Source organism: Lissotriton helveticus, chromosome 11 (assembly GCF_964261635.1).
Source record: "Lissotriton helveticus chromosome 11, aLisHel1.1, whole genome shotgun sequence".
NCBI classification, from domain to species: Eukaryota; Metazoa; Chordata; class Amphibia; order Caudata; family Salamandridae; genus Lissotriton; species Lissotriton helveticus.
The window spans coordinates 464,747,619-464,765,462 of record NC_136072.1 but is presented as its reverse complement, the minus strand read 5'-3'; the positions used below and the strand labels follow the sequence as shown (position 1 = coordinate 464,765,462).

Here is a 17,844-nt window from a genome sequence, read left to right as displayed (position 1 = left end):
TCTCCAGAGTGGGCTTTCCAAAGGAGGTCCTTTCAGACAGAGGTACCAACTTCATGTCTGGATATTTGAAAGCAATGTGGAAAGAGTGTGGAGTGAACTATATGTTTACCACACCCTACCATCCACAGTGCAATGGGCTTGTTGAAAGGTTCAACAAGACCCTAAAGGGAATGATAAAAGGGTTACCTGAAAAGCTTAGGCGAAGATGGGACATCCTTTTACCCTGCCTGCTCTTTGCTTACAGAGAGGTCCCACAAAGGGGGTTGGCTACAGCCCTTTTGAACTTTTGTTTGGCCACCCTGTGAGGGGTCCATTATGTCTTGTGAAGGAAGGATGGGAGTTACCTCTCAAAAAGCCGAAACTTGATATTGTGGCCTATGCACTTGGTCTCCGCTCCAGGATGGCTGAATACATGGAGAGAGCAACCAAAAACCTGGAGGCCAGCCAAGAAGTACAGAAAGCTTGGCATGACCAAAAGGCTGTTCTGACTGAGTACCAGCCAGGGCAGAAGGTGTGGGTGTTGGAGCCAGTGGCCCCAGCAGCTCTCCAAGACAAATGGTCTGGACCCACACCATACCTGAGAAAAAGGGAGAGGTCACCTACTTGGTGGACCTTGGCACCCCTAGAAGCCCCCACAGGGTGCTCCATGTAAACAGATTGAAACCATATTTGGACAGGGCAGACATGGGTTTACTCATGGCTACAGATGGGGACCAGGAGGAAGAGAGTGACCCTCTCCCAGACCTGTTATCCCAAAACCCTGATGATGGTTCAGTGGGTGGAGTAGCCTTGGCAGGCAGCCTCTCTGACCAGCAGCAAATGGACTGCAGACAAGTGTTGCAGGCTCATAGACATATGTTTTCTCTTACACCCAGTCAAACTAACTGGTGCACCCATGAGGTGGACACTGGTGACAGTCTGCCTGTGAAGAATAAAATCTACAGGCAACCTGACCATGTCAGGGATTGTATAAAGGCTGAGGTGCAGAAAATGCTTGAACTTGGAGTTATTGAGCCATCAGAGAGCCCCTGGACCAGCCCAGTAGTCTTTGTGCCAAAACCTCATACCAAAGATGGAAAGAGAGAAATGAGATTTTGTGTGGACTATAGACGTCTCAACGCTGTCACTAGGACAGATGCTCATCCTATTCCAAGGGCAGATGAGCTCATAGATAAATTGGCTTCTGCCAAATTTCTGAGCACATTTGATCTGACAGCTGGCTATTGGCAAATCAGGTTAGCTGAGGAGTCTAAAGCCAAAACAGCATTCTCTACCCCCAGTGGACATTATCAGTTTGTGGTGATGCCCTTTGGTTTGAAGAATGCACCTGCCACCTTCCAAAGGTTGGTGAATCAAGTCCTTGCTGGGTTGGATGACCTTTGTGCAGCATATCTAGATGATATTTCTGTCTTCAGCTCCACCTGGGAGGATCACCTGATCCACCTGAAGAAGGTTCTGGAGGCCCTGCAAAAGGCAGGCCTGACTATTAAGGCTACCAAGTGCCAGATAGGGCAGAGCAAGGTTGTGTAACTGGGCCACCTAGTAGGTGGGGGTCAGGTTCAACCATTGGAGAGCAAGATCCAGACCATACAGGACTGGGCTCCTCCAACTACCCAGACACAAGTCAGAGCCTTCTTGGGCCTGACTGGGTATTACAGGAAATTTGTAAAGAACTATGGGTCCATTGTGACACCATTAAATGATCTGACAACCAAGAAGATGCCCAAAAAGGTTCAGTGGACAGTTAACTGTCAAAGGGCATTTGATGAGCTGAAGAAGCCCATGTGCTCTGCACCTATCCTAAAGAGTCCTGACTACTCCAAAAAGTTCATAGTCCAAACAGATGCTTCTGAGTTGGGGGTGGGAGCTGTGCTTTCACAACTTAATGTAGATGGTCAAGACCAGCCCATTGCTTTTATTAGCAGAAGGCTGACCCCTAGAGAGAAACGTTGGTCAGCCATTGAGAGGGAGGCCTTTGCTGTGGTTTGGGCCCTGAAGAAGTTGAGACCATACTTGTTTGGCACTCACTTCCTAATTCAGACGGACCATAAGCCCCTCTTGTGGCTTAATCAGATGAAGGGTGAGAATCCCAAACTGCTCAGGTGGTCCATTTCCCTACAGGGGATGGACTTTACAGTGGAGCACATACCAGGGACTGACCATGGCAATGCAGATGGTCTCTCCAGGTACTTCCACTTAGAACATGAAGACTTATCTGGTCAAGGTTAAGTTTAATGTCCCTGCGTTGGGGGGGGGGGTTATGTAGGAGAGTAGGGTCTGCTTTCCTATGGTCACCCCAATTTTTGCTTTTTGCTTCACTGGTTTTCGACTTAATGTGGCTGTGGGACTGCTAATCAGACCCCCAGCCTGCTGTTCTCTCTCTAAATTCACAGACATGTACTTTAGGTACATCACCAATTTAGTACTGGACACCTTATCAGCCCCTGTACAGTGTACTATAGGTAACCAGGGCATAGGTGCATCCAAGGCCTACCAGGGGCTGCAGCATAACTTTTGCCACCCCTGGCTGGCCATTTAAATCGACACAACTGGCTAATCACTCAGCTGGGGCAAGGTGGTGTAATCACCCCTTGCTTAGATATAGTATACCTATATCTAAACCTATATCTGGACACATATATACCTATAAGTCACTCCTATGGCAGGCCTTAACAATCCTGGAGGCAAAGTGCTTGGTTTTATGTGAGATGGTGCTCTAGCAGGAGCTGAGCCTGTCTGCAGCTTTCGGAACCATTTCTTTATAGCTGTTCCAGGGTATTGCCATACCATATACTCTTAAGTGCATTATAATCCTTGCAGTTATTGCTAACTTTGGTTTGGCTTTACCAAAACATGTCGTGTAAGGTGTCATACACTTTGGAATACTACCCCCTCGCCAGTTCTGGCGACGGGAGTAGCATTCCACCCTTCTAGAGGGAAAAGACATGCTACTTTACTTAAAACGCGGTTAATCCTAACCAGAGCCTCAGCATCACAAAATGGATGCTGCTGCCCCGACACAAGTCTGGCCTCCTGCTGCTGACCGAAACCTGGCAAGGGAGGCTTGGACAAAGAGTTTCCTGTCACAGGGAGGTGTTACACCATCCCAGACAGGAGATAGTGGATTGGAGCAGGGAGGGTTGAAAGAAACTAGACACTGCCTGGGGCACACAAGGTGTCCCATGCAAAATCCAGTCAAACCGGTTCTGGGGTACTCCAGCCCCAGCTCTGGCACAAAACTGAACAAAGGAAAAGGGGTGTAACCACCCCCTTCCTGGGTCTCACCCATAGGAGGGACCTAGCAGGTAATCCAGCCCCTTGATTTGGAATAAAGGTAGGAGCTGTGCCCATGAGCAGTCGATTATCCTGACTGAAACTTTGATACAGAACTCTGGACCCTTTGACATCCCACTCGACGTGGAAGACTGAAGAATCTCCCTTGTGGTCAAGGAGTGACCACCCTGTGCAAACAGGCACCATCCAGCGCCCAACGGTTTGCTTTGTTGCAGTTCCCGCCGGAACTTGAGCAACAGAGATCAACGAGACCCAGCTTCCCTGACTTCTAACAGCCCGATCCATAGTCCTAGCGAATCTGAGACCCGTAGAGGCGACGTGAAGCCGGCCATCTTGGAAAAACTATGAAGTGCTGACTGTGCAGCTCCCGAGGCTCCCTTGAAGCTGTGCATTGGGGTTTGAGAAGCCCCAGCCCCGAACAGCTTTTGCACTGAAGATCTCCCCTCCACACTCACCGAGTGCTGCGTGGAGCCCTTTTGCATTTTCCTGCTCGACGTGTTGGTTCGGTCACTTTCCTGTTGGCTAGTGGCCCCAATACCGACGAAACCTTGAATTTACACTACTGGTCTGGTTGCTCCAGACTGGCCCTCACTCCCCTAAAAAGGAGCAATCTATCTGACTTTGTTGGTCCGACTAAGAAGCGATCTTCAAATCCTGGGTGGGTTGCATTTACCAAGGCCTGTTGACTCCGATCCGGAAGCCGTCATTGCCGACAGCGAGAGCCTTTGTGGGACAGCTCGTGATCCACTCCTGGACGCCCTCAATGCCCCAGAGTCCACGTGACAGCAGAGACAAGCTTCTTGACAACCACCTGATGTCGCCCAACATTGCCTGGTTCCTTCCTGGTTCCATCCTGGTCACTGGCTAGTGACCCAGACTCTGTCCCCTCTGCTTTCAGGTACTCTACATCTTCGATCCACCCTTGGATCCAACCGGACTCTTCTCTCCTGGCCGCCTGCAGAATCTTCATCTCCAGGCTCCATAGATCTCCATGACGAAACCCGACACACTTTGGCACCTATGCACCCGCTTCCTTTGGGTGAGGTAACGATCTAACACCGGTGCTCCTATAGTGGTTTACACCTCTAGTGTCTTAGTCTAAAGTGTGGTAATTCTATTCCAGTCGGAAGACTCCCAAAACAGTAACTTTCTAACTTTTACGCACCATTGACTTTGCATTGGTCCATGCGTGTGCTTTTAGCGCTGCATCCGAATCCCGCGGGCTACTCCCGTCCTAACTGCTGTTAGTCCAGTGTAGTCCCAGTGATTTCCAAGGCCCTAGGCCTTACTACTGTTCGTAGAGTGATACTTATACCACTTTTTTGATATATGGTTTGAGTGGCCACCGGCCCTATCCATAATTGTGCAACTTATGTATGTTTAACTGTGCTTTTGTTTAAGCGCTTGCGCCTCTGCACTCATAAAGAGCACAGAGGATTATTCTAGTAATAAATACATATATTTTTATAATATATAACTTGTGTGGTGTCCTTTCATTTGATATTACAGGATTACATATGGTAAAACAGCTGGCTTCACATGCCCTCTTGAGTTTAGCCTAAAGACTGTTTAGTCCATGCTACCATTAGGATAGCTTGTCTACAAGGTTGACTTACAACCACCACCATAAGGGATTGTTTGGACTGATACAAGGTGCCCCCAGAATTGGAGACATCATACATCAGGCCAACTTCTCACAGGAACCCCCTGAGCTGGGGATTTAGGTACCTAGGTATTTTTGTCACTAATGGAAAAACTTTGTTCCGGGAAAACCTGGAGTGATACCGGAAGATTATAAGGGGACAGTGACTGACTGGAGGAAACTTCATATCTCTGAGCTAAGCTGTGTGGCCCTATGCAAAATGATTTATCCCCTCAAATGTTTATACATACGGCAGAAAATCCTGTACACAGTCCCGAATACGTTTTTTTATGGATGTAGTCATGGTGACCAGCTTGCTGACATGGGCCAGTGGCCTGTTGAGGATTTTCCTCTCTGCTTTGACGTGGAAACCAGCTGAGGGGGAGGTGGCCCTCCTGAATCTGAAACTGTATTATTGGAAGGTAGGTAATCAGAGATTTCGCATTCACAATACAGCAGGAACCATTGACGTACTTGGATAGGACATCAATGATCCCGAGGGATACCCCAGTTGGCTGTATGGGGCGGACAAAAGATATCTACAGTAGACCCAACCACAGTGTTGGTAATGACATGGCGGAAAGTGATGAGAGCATTGGGTTGGATGGGCTAGCTGGCACTACTGAAGAACATAGAGGGCCACAGAAAGTGGGACTTGCTGTGCATCTCGAAAGTGGGAGACATCTCCAAGGAGGGCAAGATGATTCAGTTTCTCAAACTCCAGGCACAATTTGATCTGACGGGGAGTCAGTATCTCCAGTATCAGAAGGTAAAACATATCTTACTGGGCAATGGGGATCTCCTCTGTGATATTGAAGAAGAAACGCCTCTGGAGTGCCATGTACTGGGGGCCCCATTACACAAGCATAAAGTCTCACAAATCTATGTATCGCTGCTTATGAATACCTTGCCACCTCTGGACGCCTTACAAAGTAAATAGGAGAATGGCTTGGGAAGACTAGAAGATGACACCTGGGGAGGCCTGCAGGTACCCCAGGGAGGTGGCTATGCAGACGGGATTGCGGCTGGTACCGCTGAAGATTTTTCATAGGGCGTACGAGGCAAGAACTCGCCTCTTCAAGATGGGGAAAACAGTTACTGACTGCTGCCTCAGTGGATATGGACATCTGGGCTCCTGTCCCACACCTTGTGGGAGTGCCGTGAATATGGGGTGATTGGGAGAGTGTGAGAGGAGAAATGTCAACCTACGAAAAAAAAATCCCTGTGGGAGGAGAGGGTAGCCCCTCATTTCTAGAGCTACCCAAGAGGCCATCTTCAGTTCTTTCTGAATAGCTGAAGGGTAGGAGCAGCTCTGATGTAGCTGAAGATATTCTTATAGGCCATGGGGAGTAGACGGAGAAGGTCTGCTTTTTGGGCCTTTCCCTTTTTGCCTTTCTTTGTTTCACATCTGGTCATGTCCTGGCACCATGTGCGAGGCTAGCCACTTGAGGTGATTCTTTCTGGGCTAGGCATGGTGGGGTAAAATTCTGGTGGCCTTGTAAGAGATGCAACTGGTACTGCAGAAAATGTAGACTTGGAGCGGAAGGCGATGCTGTTTGTTCGGTGTTGGGGTGATGTGGACAAATTGCTTTAGGGCTTTGATAGAATGTTCTGCTCAGTCCACAATGCCCTTCAGGGAGGGTCAACGTTGTGTCAGGGGCAGGGGGATCGTTGAGCAGAGTGTTGCAATCTTCCAGGTGGGAGAATACAAAACCTTGAACTGTTGGTCTGAAGCCAGTTCCAAGTAGGGATGTAGAGATGGTACCATGCCAGCGTTGTTTTGTTAGTGGTGTTCTTTTAAGTAGAGGTCTGTGTCAAGGGTGAGTGCAAGTGATTTTGCTCTGGGTGTCAGCTGAGGGTTAAAGTTGTCGAGGGTCAGGTCAAACCACAAGACTCGAATCTGTGATAGGTGACGAAGAGGAATTTTGTCTCTGTCGGATTGGACTTTAGGTAGGTGGTGTAAGAGACTGGGGCAGGTTTTGTTTTGAGTAGAGTTTTTTTAACCGAGGAGATTTTCAGGTAGAGTGAACTGTAGGCCTATTCTTGTAGTGCTGGGCCAAGCCATGCCTTGACAGCTAAATTTTACACAAGTGGATGTCTTTTCTAGACATCCTGCCCCATTGCAGAGTAGTCCTCACTCAGAGAATGGCCTTGGTTGTTGTAACTTCCAAGTTTTTACTTGCATGGTACATAACTTAGATTGTAGATAAGCATGATGCATGTTTCTGCTCACAGTCCAGCCACAGTGCGTGATTTTGGGCAGCGCAATTGGTCTTGCTGCCATGCACCCAGTGCTGCTCTTTATGTATAGCTTGCACCAGTGCATCACTTTAATCTCACCCCTGTGCTAGGGCATCGTTTTGTTTATTAGGTGCTTTATAAAGTGCTGGTTACCATATTATGATAAATTTGGAGAGCGAATGCACAGAATAATAAGGTACTAAAACACATACAGAAGTGTTAATAGCCAAGCAGTTGGAGCAGGAGAGTAGATCCTCTATTCTGACCTTTTTTAATTGAGTATCCATAAGCATGTTTTATGCAATGGCTTTTTTGAAAAACTCAGTTTTGATATGGAGTCTGAATGAAAGATAGTTATTCTTGGCTCTGAGATGGCACTACAAAGCACTCCAGAGTTCTTCACTCATCACTAAAGGGATCAGCCTCTTGTTTCTGATGATTGGTGATGCAATGCTGAAGTGGGCGCAGTGTGAAGCCCTCACATTGGGCCTTCATACAGAGCTTCCAGACAGACAGTGTGGTGTGTTCAAATGTACACATATTTATCCATGTCTTTGTAGCTTGTGTGTGTCTGAAGCCTCTTCAGTGTTGATGTTCCTTCACAGGCATGTGCAAATCATGTTAGAATATTCTATCCTTCTGAGAATGAGATATCTTTTAAGCCCAGTTCCATGAGAGATGTTCAGGAGAAGGAGGATTTTAAGTCAGAGGGCTGCATGTTGACTTCCTCCACCACAGTGTTGATTTGAAGGGACAAGGAAAAGTCCCAAAGATTTTTGCCTAAGTGTCGGATGGGGCAGTCCTAAACCACAGGGCTATTCAAATGAGCAGAGAGGTGGTGTCATGATCTCCCTAAGATTATAATATACATTGTAGATCTGTTTAGGCAAATAAAGTTTTGTGTCATGCAGTGGTCTAGAGGTATATAATGTTCTGATCTCATAGGTGACGTGGGTGCTGCAAGCCGCAATTACGCAGGACGCAGGATGCCAGCAAGAGGGGACTTGTATTTGTAGTCATGCCTGTCTTCTGTTTCTAATTGTAGTATTGGACCAATGGATGTGCTTACACAGAGTCGTCATCTCACAAATTGCCTAGATTGTAGTCATATTTGAATGCATTGCTTTACACCTATTGTGGTACATGACTTTACAGTTAGTCGTGGCCACTGACTGGCTTTGCTTGCTGTCGTGAGAGTACAGAACTTTACTAACTTTCTTTTCCCAGGGCATTCTTTTGTCATTAGTGTTGTCCCATTGCACAGCTTTCCTGACCGCCTTTTACAGAGAGTGCATTACTGCCCTGTATTAGGCTTGGCTTTACTCTTAGTTTATTTATTTATTGTTTTGCTCAGTTTTCTATAGCGCAAACTTGACCCAAAGGTATCGGGTACATAGCACCAGCTGTGTTACATGAGGACACATTCATTTTTGTTAAGCACGGGGAGACTAAGTGATTTGCCCAGAATCACAGGACGTTCAGCGTCGTTGTCGAGACTCGAACCCAGTTCCCCAGATTCGAGGTCGACCGCTCTAGCCGTTAGGCCAAATTGGGTTCAAATGCTTCTCTTTGAAGTGATCTTAAGTTGTATCTCTTGTAGTCCATCCATGGCTTTACTATTAGTCCTGCAGCAGTGAGTGGTGTTACTTGTAGCCTAGTTCCAGTGCATTGTATTACATCTAGTTATAATTTCCCACACGTATGAAAAGGACAGACTATTAACACATATAAAATATGAAACTCTTTCATGCCCCATCTTACCGTATAGCTTCTCCCTCTGCTGCCCATGTGAGGTCTGGAGCTTTATATCACCATGGAAATGGCCGGTCAGCTCTCCGTGGTGTGTGAGTGGGCTAGAAAATGCAACAAGTGATTCGGTCGCATGCACCCGTAGAGCGATGCAGCCTTCCCCTGGGGACAGAAAAGAAGTGAGCATGAGAGGACAGCAGTCTTACCCAATCCCCAATGTTGCAAGCACAATACACGCTCTGGAGGCAATGCTTTCACTGAAAGGCCGGAAGTGGCGGTTCTGTTTTAACTGCAATGTGTGCTACAATCTCTGTATACTACTTAGGCTGGACTGGAAAGGATGTGTAGTAACAAGCTTTTGCAATGCAATAGGTCTCGCATTTATGAGAGTTTGAGCTTTTGGTATTGTAAATGACAATGCCTTTTATTTATGTGCTGTTTTTATAACAGATAAATAAAAGGCATTGTCATTTACAATGCCAATAGCTTAAACTCTCGCAAATGCAAGATTTATTGCATTGCACATGCTTTCGGCACCCGTGCTATAATTTAAAAAAAAAAACGTTAGGAGAGAGCGTGCTCTGTCTGCAACAGCAGGCAGGACAAAGGTATTTGAGAAGATAGTACTCGAAGGCTCTAATGAAAGCCTACTGAGTAACAACATACGTAACAGGGGGTGTCGCCATGGGAGGTTACAAAATGAGACAAGGCGGTACTAAGGAGGGACTACTAAGCCTATTGACTAATGAACAGCCTCAGTTTACAGTGGACAATGACACCAGCCAATGAAAAATATATGTCGGAGAGTGGGCGTAGCTTCAAGTCCCTCCCTGAATACAGCATGCCTCGCAGAGCAGCGCATGCGCTGCCCAGGCTCGACCTAAAAACTGTGCTGGTCTCTCTGGAGGGTCTAGTAAGTGGTGCACACAAGACAGTTCCCAGATAAACAACCAGAAGTGGTAGGGGATGCACTGGTATATCCTCCCAGTAGTCCAATGGATACCTTAATCTCACCACAAATAACAAACAGAAATATTTCGTACATGCCCTACTAGAAGCAATAAAATAGACTACCAGTGCAATTTGAACAATCCTACTCAGATTGTTCCTCTGTCATATGGTTTAATTGGCAGATATGCTAAGAGAATTTCAGTTGATGTCACTAAGCTAATTTTCATTCTCTGAAATTGGAGTTTAAAAGTAAAATAAGAGTAAGTTAAGAAAAAAGATATTTTGATTATATCGATTCTTCCACTGGATACAGCAGCTCTCGGTTATTTAACACAATGCCTTTTGATCAATGGCACTGGAATTAGGCTGCAGAGACGCACCAAATTATGCAGCAGAGTTGATTAAATTATGTGTCAAGGAAATGCAAACTATGTGGCTTAATGCAGCACATTTGTCTGATAGTATGACTCCATTTTTTTGTAAGTTTTACATAAAATAATACAGTCTGGGCAAAGATTTTACCTCATTTAGCACCAATTTAACAACCAAATACAGAAATAAGCAACTGAAAAGTGACCAGTTAACCTTTGCGAAGGGTGTTTGAACGTGCGTGAACACATATCAACACGTTTTTAGTAACTTTTGATCTGTGTGAGTTAGAAACTATTTGTTAAATTCTGCAGAGTATGCAGCAGGTAATGAATTATGTGGCAAATGCAGCAAATCCTTAATTATGCAAAAAAAAGGCGCAGCCACAGAATCGCATACCTCATGTCGTCGTGCATATGATTTTCCTTTACCAAAACTGAATTAGAGAGAGAGAGAGGGCGAAAGTGAGAGAGAGAGAGAGAGGAGACAGTGTCCTTACCCACATCTGCCTGGTCCATCATTTAAGGAGGCCTTACACAGAGCCACATATCTGCCTTCAACCAGGCTGTGTGTTCCTTGATTCCCTCAGTTATAGAAGCAGAGACTGATTGTCACAAGTGCCAGAAGCAAGTGACATGAGTGACCACACAGCCTCAAGGGAGAGGTGTGAAACAGTGAGAGTGAGAAACCACTGGGAGCCTTAGGAACCCAAGGATGATAACTCTAGAAGGAAAGAAGAGCTGCTTGGTAGAGGGCCTTTTTTGGTGTATAGGAATGATGATTGCGGACTCTGCCATCGCTTGTTTGGTCACGGTCACCCTCGTTCTATTTATTTTCTAGAGGTCTCAGATGCTCTATGCAGTTCTCCTTGCGGCCCCCCGATGCACATTTCTGTCGCCTGTGTCTGGCGGAGCTAGAGGTAGAAGTTGCAACATTGCCTGTTGGATTTCCCTAGCAGAGCCTTGTGGATTTGATTTACTGTGCCAAGAATACCAGCAAGATACACTCTGGTGCTACACACCACTTTGGAGCCAGAATATAGCAGATTACACGAAGCATAAACTCAAAGGAACCTTTTGGACTGATTCCTTAAGTGTAGACTGGGGATATAGGACAACAGTTCTACCAGGTAATTCCTAGGTATACAAGAATACCAAAATAATTAACAGGGTTGTTTTTGAGTATAAAGACAGTGGCGGAACCATGGAGTTCCCCCCAGGGTCAAAATTTGAGCTCTGTTATCTCTGATCCAAGCCACATACAAGCAGCAGCATGATAAAGGCTCTGCTAAATTAAGTCTGATGTGCTCTCATAAGATCAATACGCTAAAAAAATACACATTTTTCATTTATTCATATTAAGTACAAGGCAGTTTTTAAACTGATTTGCAACAGTTTCTTGATTCACATAAGTACTTCATTTATTTTAAGAAAGAATTGAGGGTCTAAATAACAAAGGATGATGGAAAATAGGAACAGAAACCTCAGCAGTATCATCTTTTTTATAAGGATGATGCACCCAATAAGTGACAATTGTCAATTTCGCCAGTGAATCAACTACTGGTTGGTTCTAAACGGGAGAAGTTTATAATTTAGGTCATGTCGTCGTTTTGTTGCTCACACGTCTAAAGATATGGATTTGGTGGAACAGGCATTGATAAGCGCTTGGCTTCGGTCAAATTCATTGTCAGGCTAGAGACTTTGGCAAACATGTCCTGCCAAAATGATTTCCTGCCTTTCCTGTAGTAGCAATACAAGGCCTTCAGCGTACAAATGTATTGTTCATTGAACACTCATGATGCAGCTTTATATTTCAGGATTTGTGTGTAACTGATTGGCAAGCTGTTCAATTTAAAGAGAAATAATATTGAAGGAAAGGGTTCAATCATGTTGTGTGGACCGTTGAATATCAACACCAGTAGCTTTTTGATGACCAATTCAGCTGAGACCTATTTTGTATAGACCATATAAACCGGAGTGGATTACATTGCTTGTAGTGCTGCATTTCCCAAACTGGGGGTCTGGTCGCAAGCCGATTTTTGGTGGGTCAGAAAAGTCCAAGCAATTAATAAAGATACCTTTGCATTCTGCATTTATCTTGTCACACTTAATGTGCTTCAAAGTTAGAGGACAAATGTCAGGCTATGTCTTCTGACAAATTGCAGACAACCTGATGCCAATCTGCATCTGTAAGGTCAAATTGCAAAGGCGGCCTGTACTTTTATCAGGAGGTCGAGGCACAAAAGTTCACATAGACACTCACTCACACTCATGCATTTACACACACACACACACACACACACACAGAGATCCATTCACAATACTCAGTCCCAAATATTGATGAACACACCAAAATAAAATAAAATCATACTTACCTGCTCAGCTCTGCCTCAGAGATCAAAGGAGGGTTGGAACTGCTGCCTTCCCTCATTGGCGAGGCAGCAGTCCCTCAATTCGTCACAGTGAGACTGCTGACCCCACCCCACTCCGTGACGAGGTGTCAGTGATTGACACTCGGCCCTGGGCACTCCAGGCCTTAGAACTGAAGAGCCCAGGTCTGAGGCAATCAGTGATGCGCCCCTCGTCACAAGGAGGAGGGCCTTGGAGTGCTTTGCCAGGCTGAAGAAGTTACGCCCACCAAAGCAGCTGTGACTTCTTTGGCCCGCCAAAGTTCAGCTCAAGTAGCCAGGAGCCAGCGCATTTAGCACATGTCTAGTTCCTGGCTGCTTGACCTGAAAATAAAGAGTGTCTGTCAGGATGACCTTTGCTCAGCCTGACAGACACTCTTTATGGTGGCCAAAAGGTGAGAGGGCGTGGCCCCTCAGTCCATTAGGACAGGCCACTTCTGTCAATTTTTCAGTCTTGACTCCATCAGTGTCTTGGTTCAGGCTGAGTTGGTCCTTCTTTCTTTTCTCTTGTACATATTGATAATACTATGCTTCATGGAACTCCCCATCAACAACATATGTAACCCTTGGTCAGTGTCAGGTTCCTTTCACAGGTTTCCCCACACTCGCTCAATCGTCTGCTTAAGTGCCACGTACATCAAGAACTGCCCTACCGGGACCCCCTGCGCCTCATTGCGATCCTCAAAAGAAATGTTGCATCCCCGTGAACAACCACCCTAGGGTCACAATACAGTCACCCCACCACTGCGACTGGTGCGTCGATGCTTCAACATGCCAAAATCTGATAAACACCATAAAGGGAGATATAGTACGCAGCCCCACTATATGAGTGGTGGATGTAGCTGGAACAGCAATTTTGAACTACCCTGAGCAGAGGCTGGCAGTTGCCCAGTGTGGGGGGCCATCCTCAGGGTGCCTCAGAGCATTCTCACCCAAACGGTGGTAGGCTAGAGGTACCTTGCTTTAGGCAAAATTTCAAGAGCAAGCCACGTCATTAGACACTGCAGCTGCCTAACTAAATAGTACTCACTCTGCCACTGGATTCAAGATAGCCTGGCTGATGAGGGTTATGAACCCGAAACCGGTCCTAGGATGCTTGATTCCGGTCCAGGGAAGACCTGGCTTGGCAGTTCGGCCTGGACTGTTCCCATGAGGCACAGGGTCAGACTGATTTGCATATGGTCATGTCTGAACTGGGGTGGTGGAGTGAGGTAAAGAATGATGATGGATTAAACCCAGATCAGTTGACTGGGGGTGACTGTTTGATTTTCTCAAGCTCTCCGTCCATCATCCCCTTTGGTATCGTTAGCTAAATAGTACAACTCCTAGTTCAGGGCACCCAGATCTCCTTTGGCTATGGATAAGAGCAGTTTCTCTATAGCCATTCAATGCCTTGCCACCACCCAGATCAAGTCAGAGAGCCACCCATTTAAATCACGAAACAATGCACAAGGCAGCAGCAGAGGGATGTTGGCAAACACGAACAAAACCCACGACAAGGCCACCATCCTTGCCAGTGCGACGCGGTTGATGTGCAACAGTTGGAGTCTCTGCCAGAACCTTGGCGATGAGTGAAGTGAGGCAACCACCCTATCCAGGTTACCCCAGCGGACATCCTTTGGGTCCCCAGATATTTGAAGGTGTGCCTGGCAACTGGGACCGCGTTAGGTCACAACCTGTCCATAATTGGTGTCAGACCTTATTAACATCATTCAAGTACATCAGGCCTATATATAAGGATATTACATGTTCCTTGCTCGCCACTACCAGTGCTTGCTCATCGCTCAGCACCTGCAGTCTGCATGACAGGGGTTCCATGGCACGTACAAACAGTAGTGGCAACAGTGGGCAGCTCTGTCGGTTGCCCCTTTAAACCCGAGTAGTGCTCCGAATATTCCCATCCAACTCTCACCCATGCCATTGGTGCTGCATACAGGAGCAGCTCCTCCCCAAACCCCATGTGGCGGAGGACCACGAATAAGTAAGACCAGGAGAGGCTGTCAAAGACCTTCTCCTGCTCCACCGAGGCCACCAAGGCCCCAGGAGTATTCTCAGGCAGCCAGTCTAATATATGTGAAAGAGGTGCCTAATATTCGAAGAAATACTCCTCTCTGAGACGAATCCGCTTTGGTCCAAATGTATCAGAAGATAAACAAGATTGTTTGCGGATTGCTATGATTTTCCCCGGGATTTTCCAGTCCAGATTGATAAGGGACAGGGCTCACTGAATATGCGGCTCTGTCCAAAGCGTTCACCCCTTGTTTGAAATGTATCTCTATGAGGGCTTCCCAGTAGGATGCTGGCAGCTGTCCCTCTATGCAAGCCACTGCTAAAACCGAGCCAAATGCTTAAGGAGGTTCACCTGAAAAAGAATTCCAAGAGAAGTCCGTCGTTGCAGGGCATTTCGCCTGTTGCCAGCTGTTTTTGATTGCCAGGGCTGTCTCATGCGCCATGATCGGGTCCGCGATTTGGAGACTGCTCTCAGGAGTTAATGTGGTCAGAGGCATACCAGCCAGAAAATAAGTCAGCTGTTTCTTGCCCACATCCAGCGCCGGACCAGACAGAGTCTTATAGTAGTCTGAGAATAATGTCACACTTTCTGCCTGCTTGAGCACACAGTGGCCCTCTGGGTGTCAGATGGTAGGGTTTGTGGGTCAACTATTCTGTATCCTCAGTGGGTCTACTGAGGATACAGAATAGTTGACCCACAATCGCTACCTTCTGACACCCACAAGCAACCTTTCTGCCCGGTCCCCCTCCTCATGTCTCCACAAGATGTATTTCTGAAAATCATGCTGGGCCAGCCTGGAGCTCAGGTCAGATGCTGGTAGACCAGGACGCATCGCACCTCCACATCCAGGATTGCTCAGAGCTCCAAGAGACGCACATCATGCTCCATACGGTCCTCCTGGGCCCTCCACACACAGCATATCCCAGAAGAGGTTTTAATGCAAATCCCACCAATGTACATCTTAAAGGCGTCACATTCAACCAGTGGTGTGGAGGCTGAAATGACCTTTACCTGGAAATAGTATGTTACTTTGACGCTCCAGGTACCGTGATAGACTGCAGAGCAATGCAGGCTCTATACGATACGATATACAAGTTCTCGACGAGCCCGATCACAGGTCCAACTAAAGCAGCCAGTGATCCGAGTAGGTCATTGTCGAATATTCTATGTTATGCTCCATCCCCGCAAGTCGCTGGTAAGTTATGAACAGGTCTATTCTAGTGTGCAAAGTCTGTATGTGGGAAAAATGAGATTATTCCCGGAGCAATGGGTGTGCCTGCCTCCATGTGTACAATATTCACAAGTTTTTGATCCAGTCATTTACTTGTTTGATTACTTCATGTGCTGATGTTCCAGGTAGGGGAGGGTGAGTATTCAACACACAGTTAAATTCCCACCCCACCACCAAGGGTTCATCTGAGGCCAGCTTCATTAGTTTACTTAATGAGTGTATGTGTTTTGCCTGTCCTGTGTTAGGGGAGTAAATTTGAAGAATGTGGATCGGGAAGCCATCTAGGGCTGGATGTAGGTAACTCTAATTTACCGACTCATAAATACCGAATTTTGCAGATTCGGTATTTATGAATCGGTAAATTAGAAGGAGGGAGATGTAGGTAATTTTTTATTTTGAATTACCGAATCTGTAACATTCGGTATTTACCGATTCGGTAAATACCGAATCGGTATTCCCCATTAATTCCTATGGGCCTTGAAGCCCATAGGAATCAATGGGCAATACCGATTCGGTATTTACCGAATCCTGCAAGGGTGCAGGGGGTGTCACTTTGACACCCTCTATCACCCCAAGTACAGGTTTGTGTGACATGTGGCACACATACATGCCCTAAGGGCATGTGCACCTTCCCTGTGCAGTACAGGGGGAAGGTGCCCAGATTTCTAAGGTCATTCGATGAGAGTCAGCAAAGACTAGGAGGAAAAAGCTCAAAGTTTTGGGGTAAATTCCCATAAGAAGGGCCATGTCCAACACACTGTTAAAGAGAAATTCCATAGATGAGATGATTCCAATGAAAATAAGCTTGAGCCTCTCCTTCCAAAACCCATTGAGTCAGGTAATTTTCCTCTAAATAGTTTCAAAATGACTTCTACATTGATTCTTAAGCCTGCATGGAGGGGCATTTTACCCCCTCGCTCGTGCAGGACTTCCTGGTGTAAAACCCATTCCTCAGACCCAGCTCCACACTGTGTTGTAACTGATTCATAAAGAGTGATATCTGCAGTTAGAAGCATTTATCAGAAGGACAAGTTATTTTCCCTTGGTAACACCCTTTCTGCTAGATCCTCTAATTAACCACACATTTCTGCATGCCTGCCTTCTTTTCTGTTCTGTGGAGCAAAATTGTCAAAGGTAATGAGTAAAGTTAGCCTGTGTACACTGTCAATAACTTTGATTTGTCTTGCTTCATGAATGATGGTATGGACATTTTCATGCCATAAACTGATGTCAGAGCAGAGAGGAAGCTCTGACATCAGTCATTTGTGTTATCATGTCCAAAAGTGGCATGGAGTTGAGATATAGGCCAATGGTGCCACATGTCTGTGAACAGGAGTGGTTGTCGAAAACTTCCTGGATCCATTCTGGCGGCTGGGCAGATTCACAAGGTGAGGGATCTATGGTTGGATGGAATATCCACTAGAAAGAGCATTAATCAATGTAAGAAACTTTGGTCCTGATGTACAAAGCAATTTTAAGGTTGCAAAGCTAAAATCGGAGCCTTTGCAACTGCAAATTGGCAGTTTTGATGTTAAAACCCCAAATTATAATTCAGTAACAAATTACCGAATTACACTTTAGAATTGTGAGTAAATGCAGAATTGCTCTTTGGAAGGGGCATGTAAAGGGCACCCCTTCTATATACTGTTCCTTAAGTTATGCATTCAGGTTTTGAGGCCGAAATTCAGTCGCAAAATATTAATATTTTATCACCAAATTCAAGGAGGTGGTAACCATTTGTAAACGAAAATGGGTCCCTAAGGTAAACCTCCCCCTTTGGGAATGCAGACAAAACGATTTTTAGGACCCTTGGACTGCTACCTACTCCTAAAAAATGGTTATTTTTTTAACACATCCTGTTTTTCTTTTAGAAAAATTAGCTTCTGTAAAAAAATTGCTTTATTTAAAAGCAATCACAGACATGGTGGTCTGCTGATCCTAATAGGCCA

At 46.0% G+C, this 17,844-nt stretch overlaps 1 protein-coding gene across 1 annotated transcript in view; it reads right to left on the bottom strand.

The window, feature by feature from the left end:
* Positions 1-17,844, bottom strand: part of INPP5D (inositol polyphosphate-5-phosphatase D) — an 809,167-nt gene that overhangs the window by 109,627 nt on the left and 681,696 nt on the right. Inside the window, exon 23 of the mRNA XM_078666020.1 lies at positions 8,939-9,088. Coding sequence (XP_078522146.1) covers positions 8,939-9,088 — 150 coding nt within the window. The remainder of the gene's footprint in view (positions 1-8,938; positions 9,089-17,844) is intronic.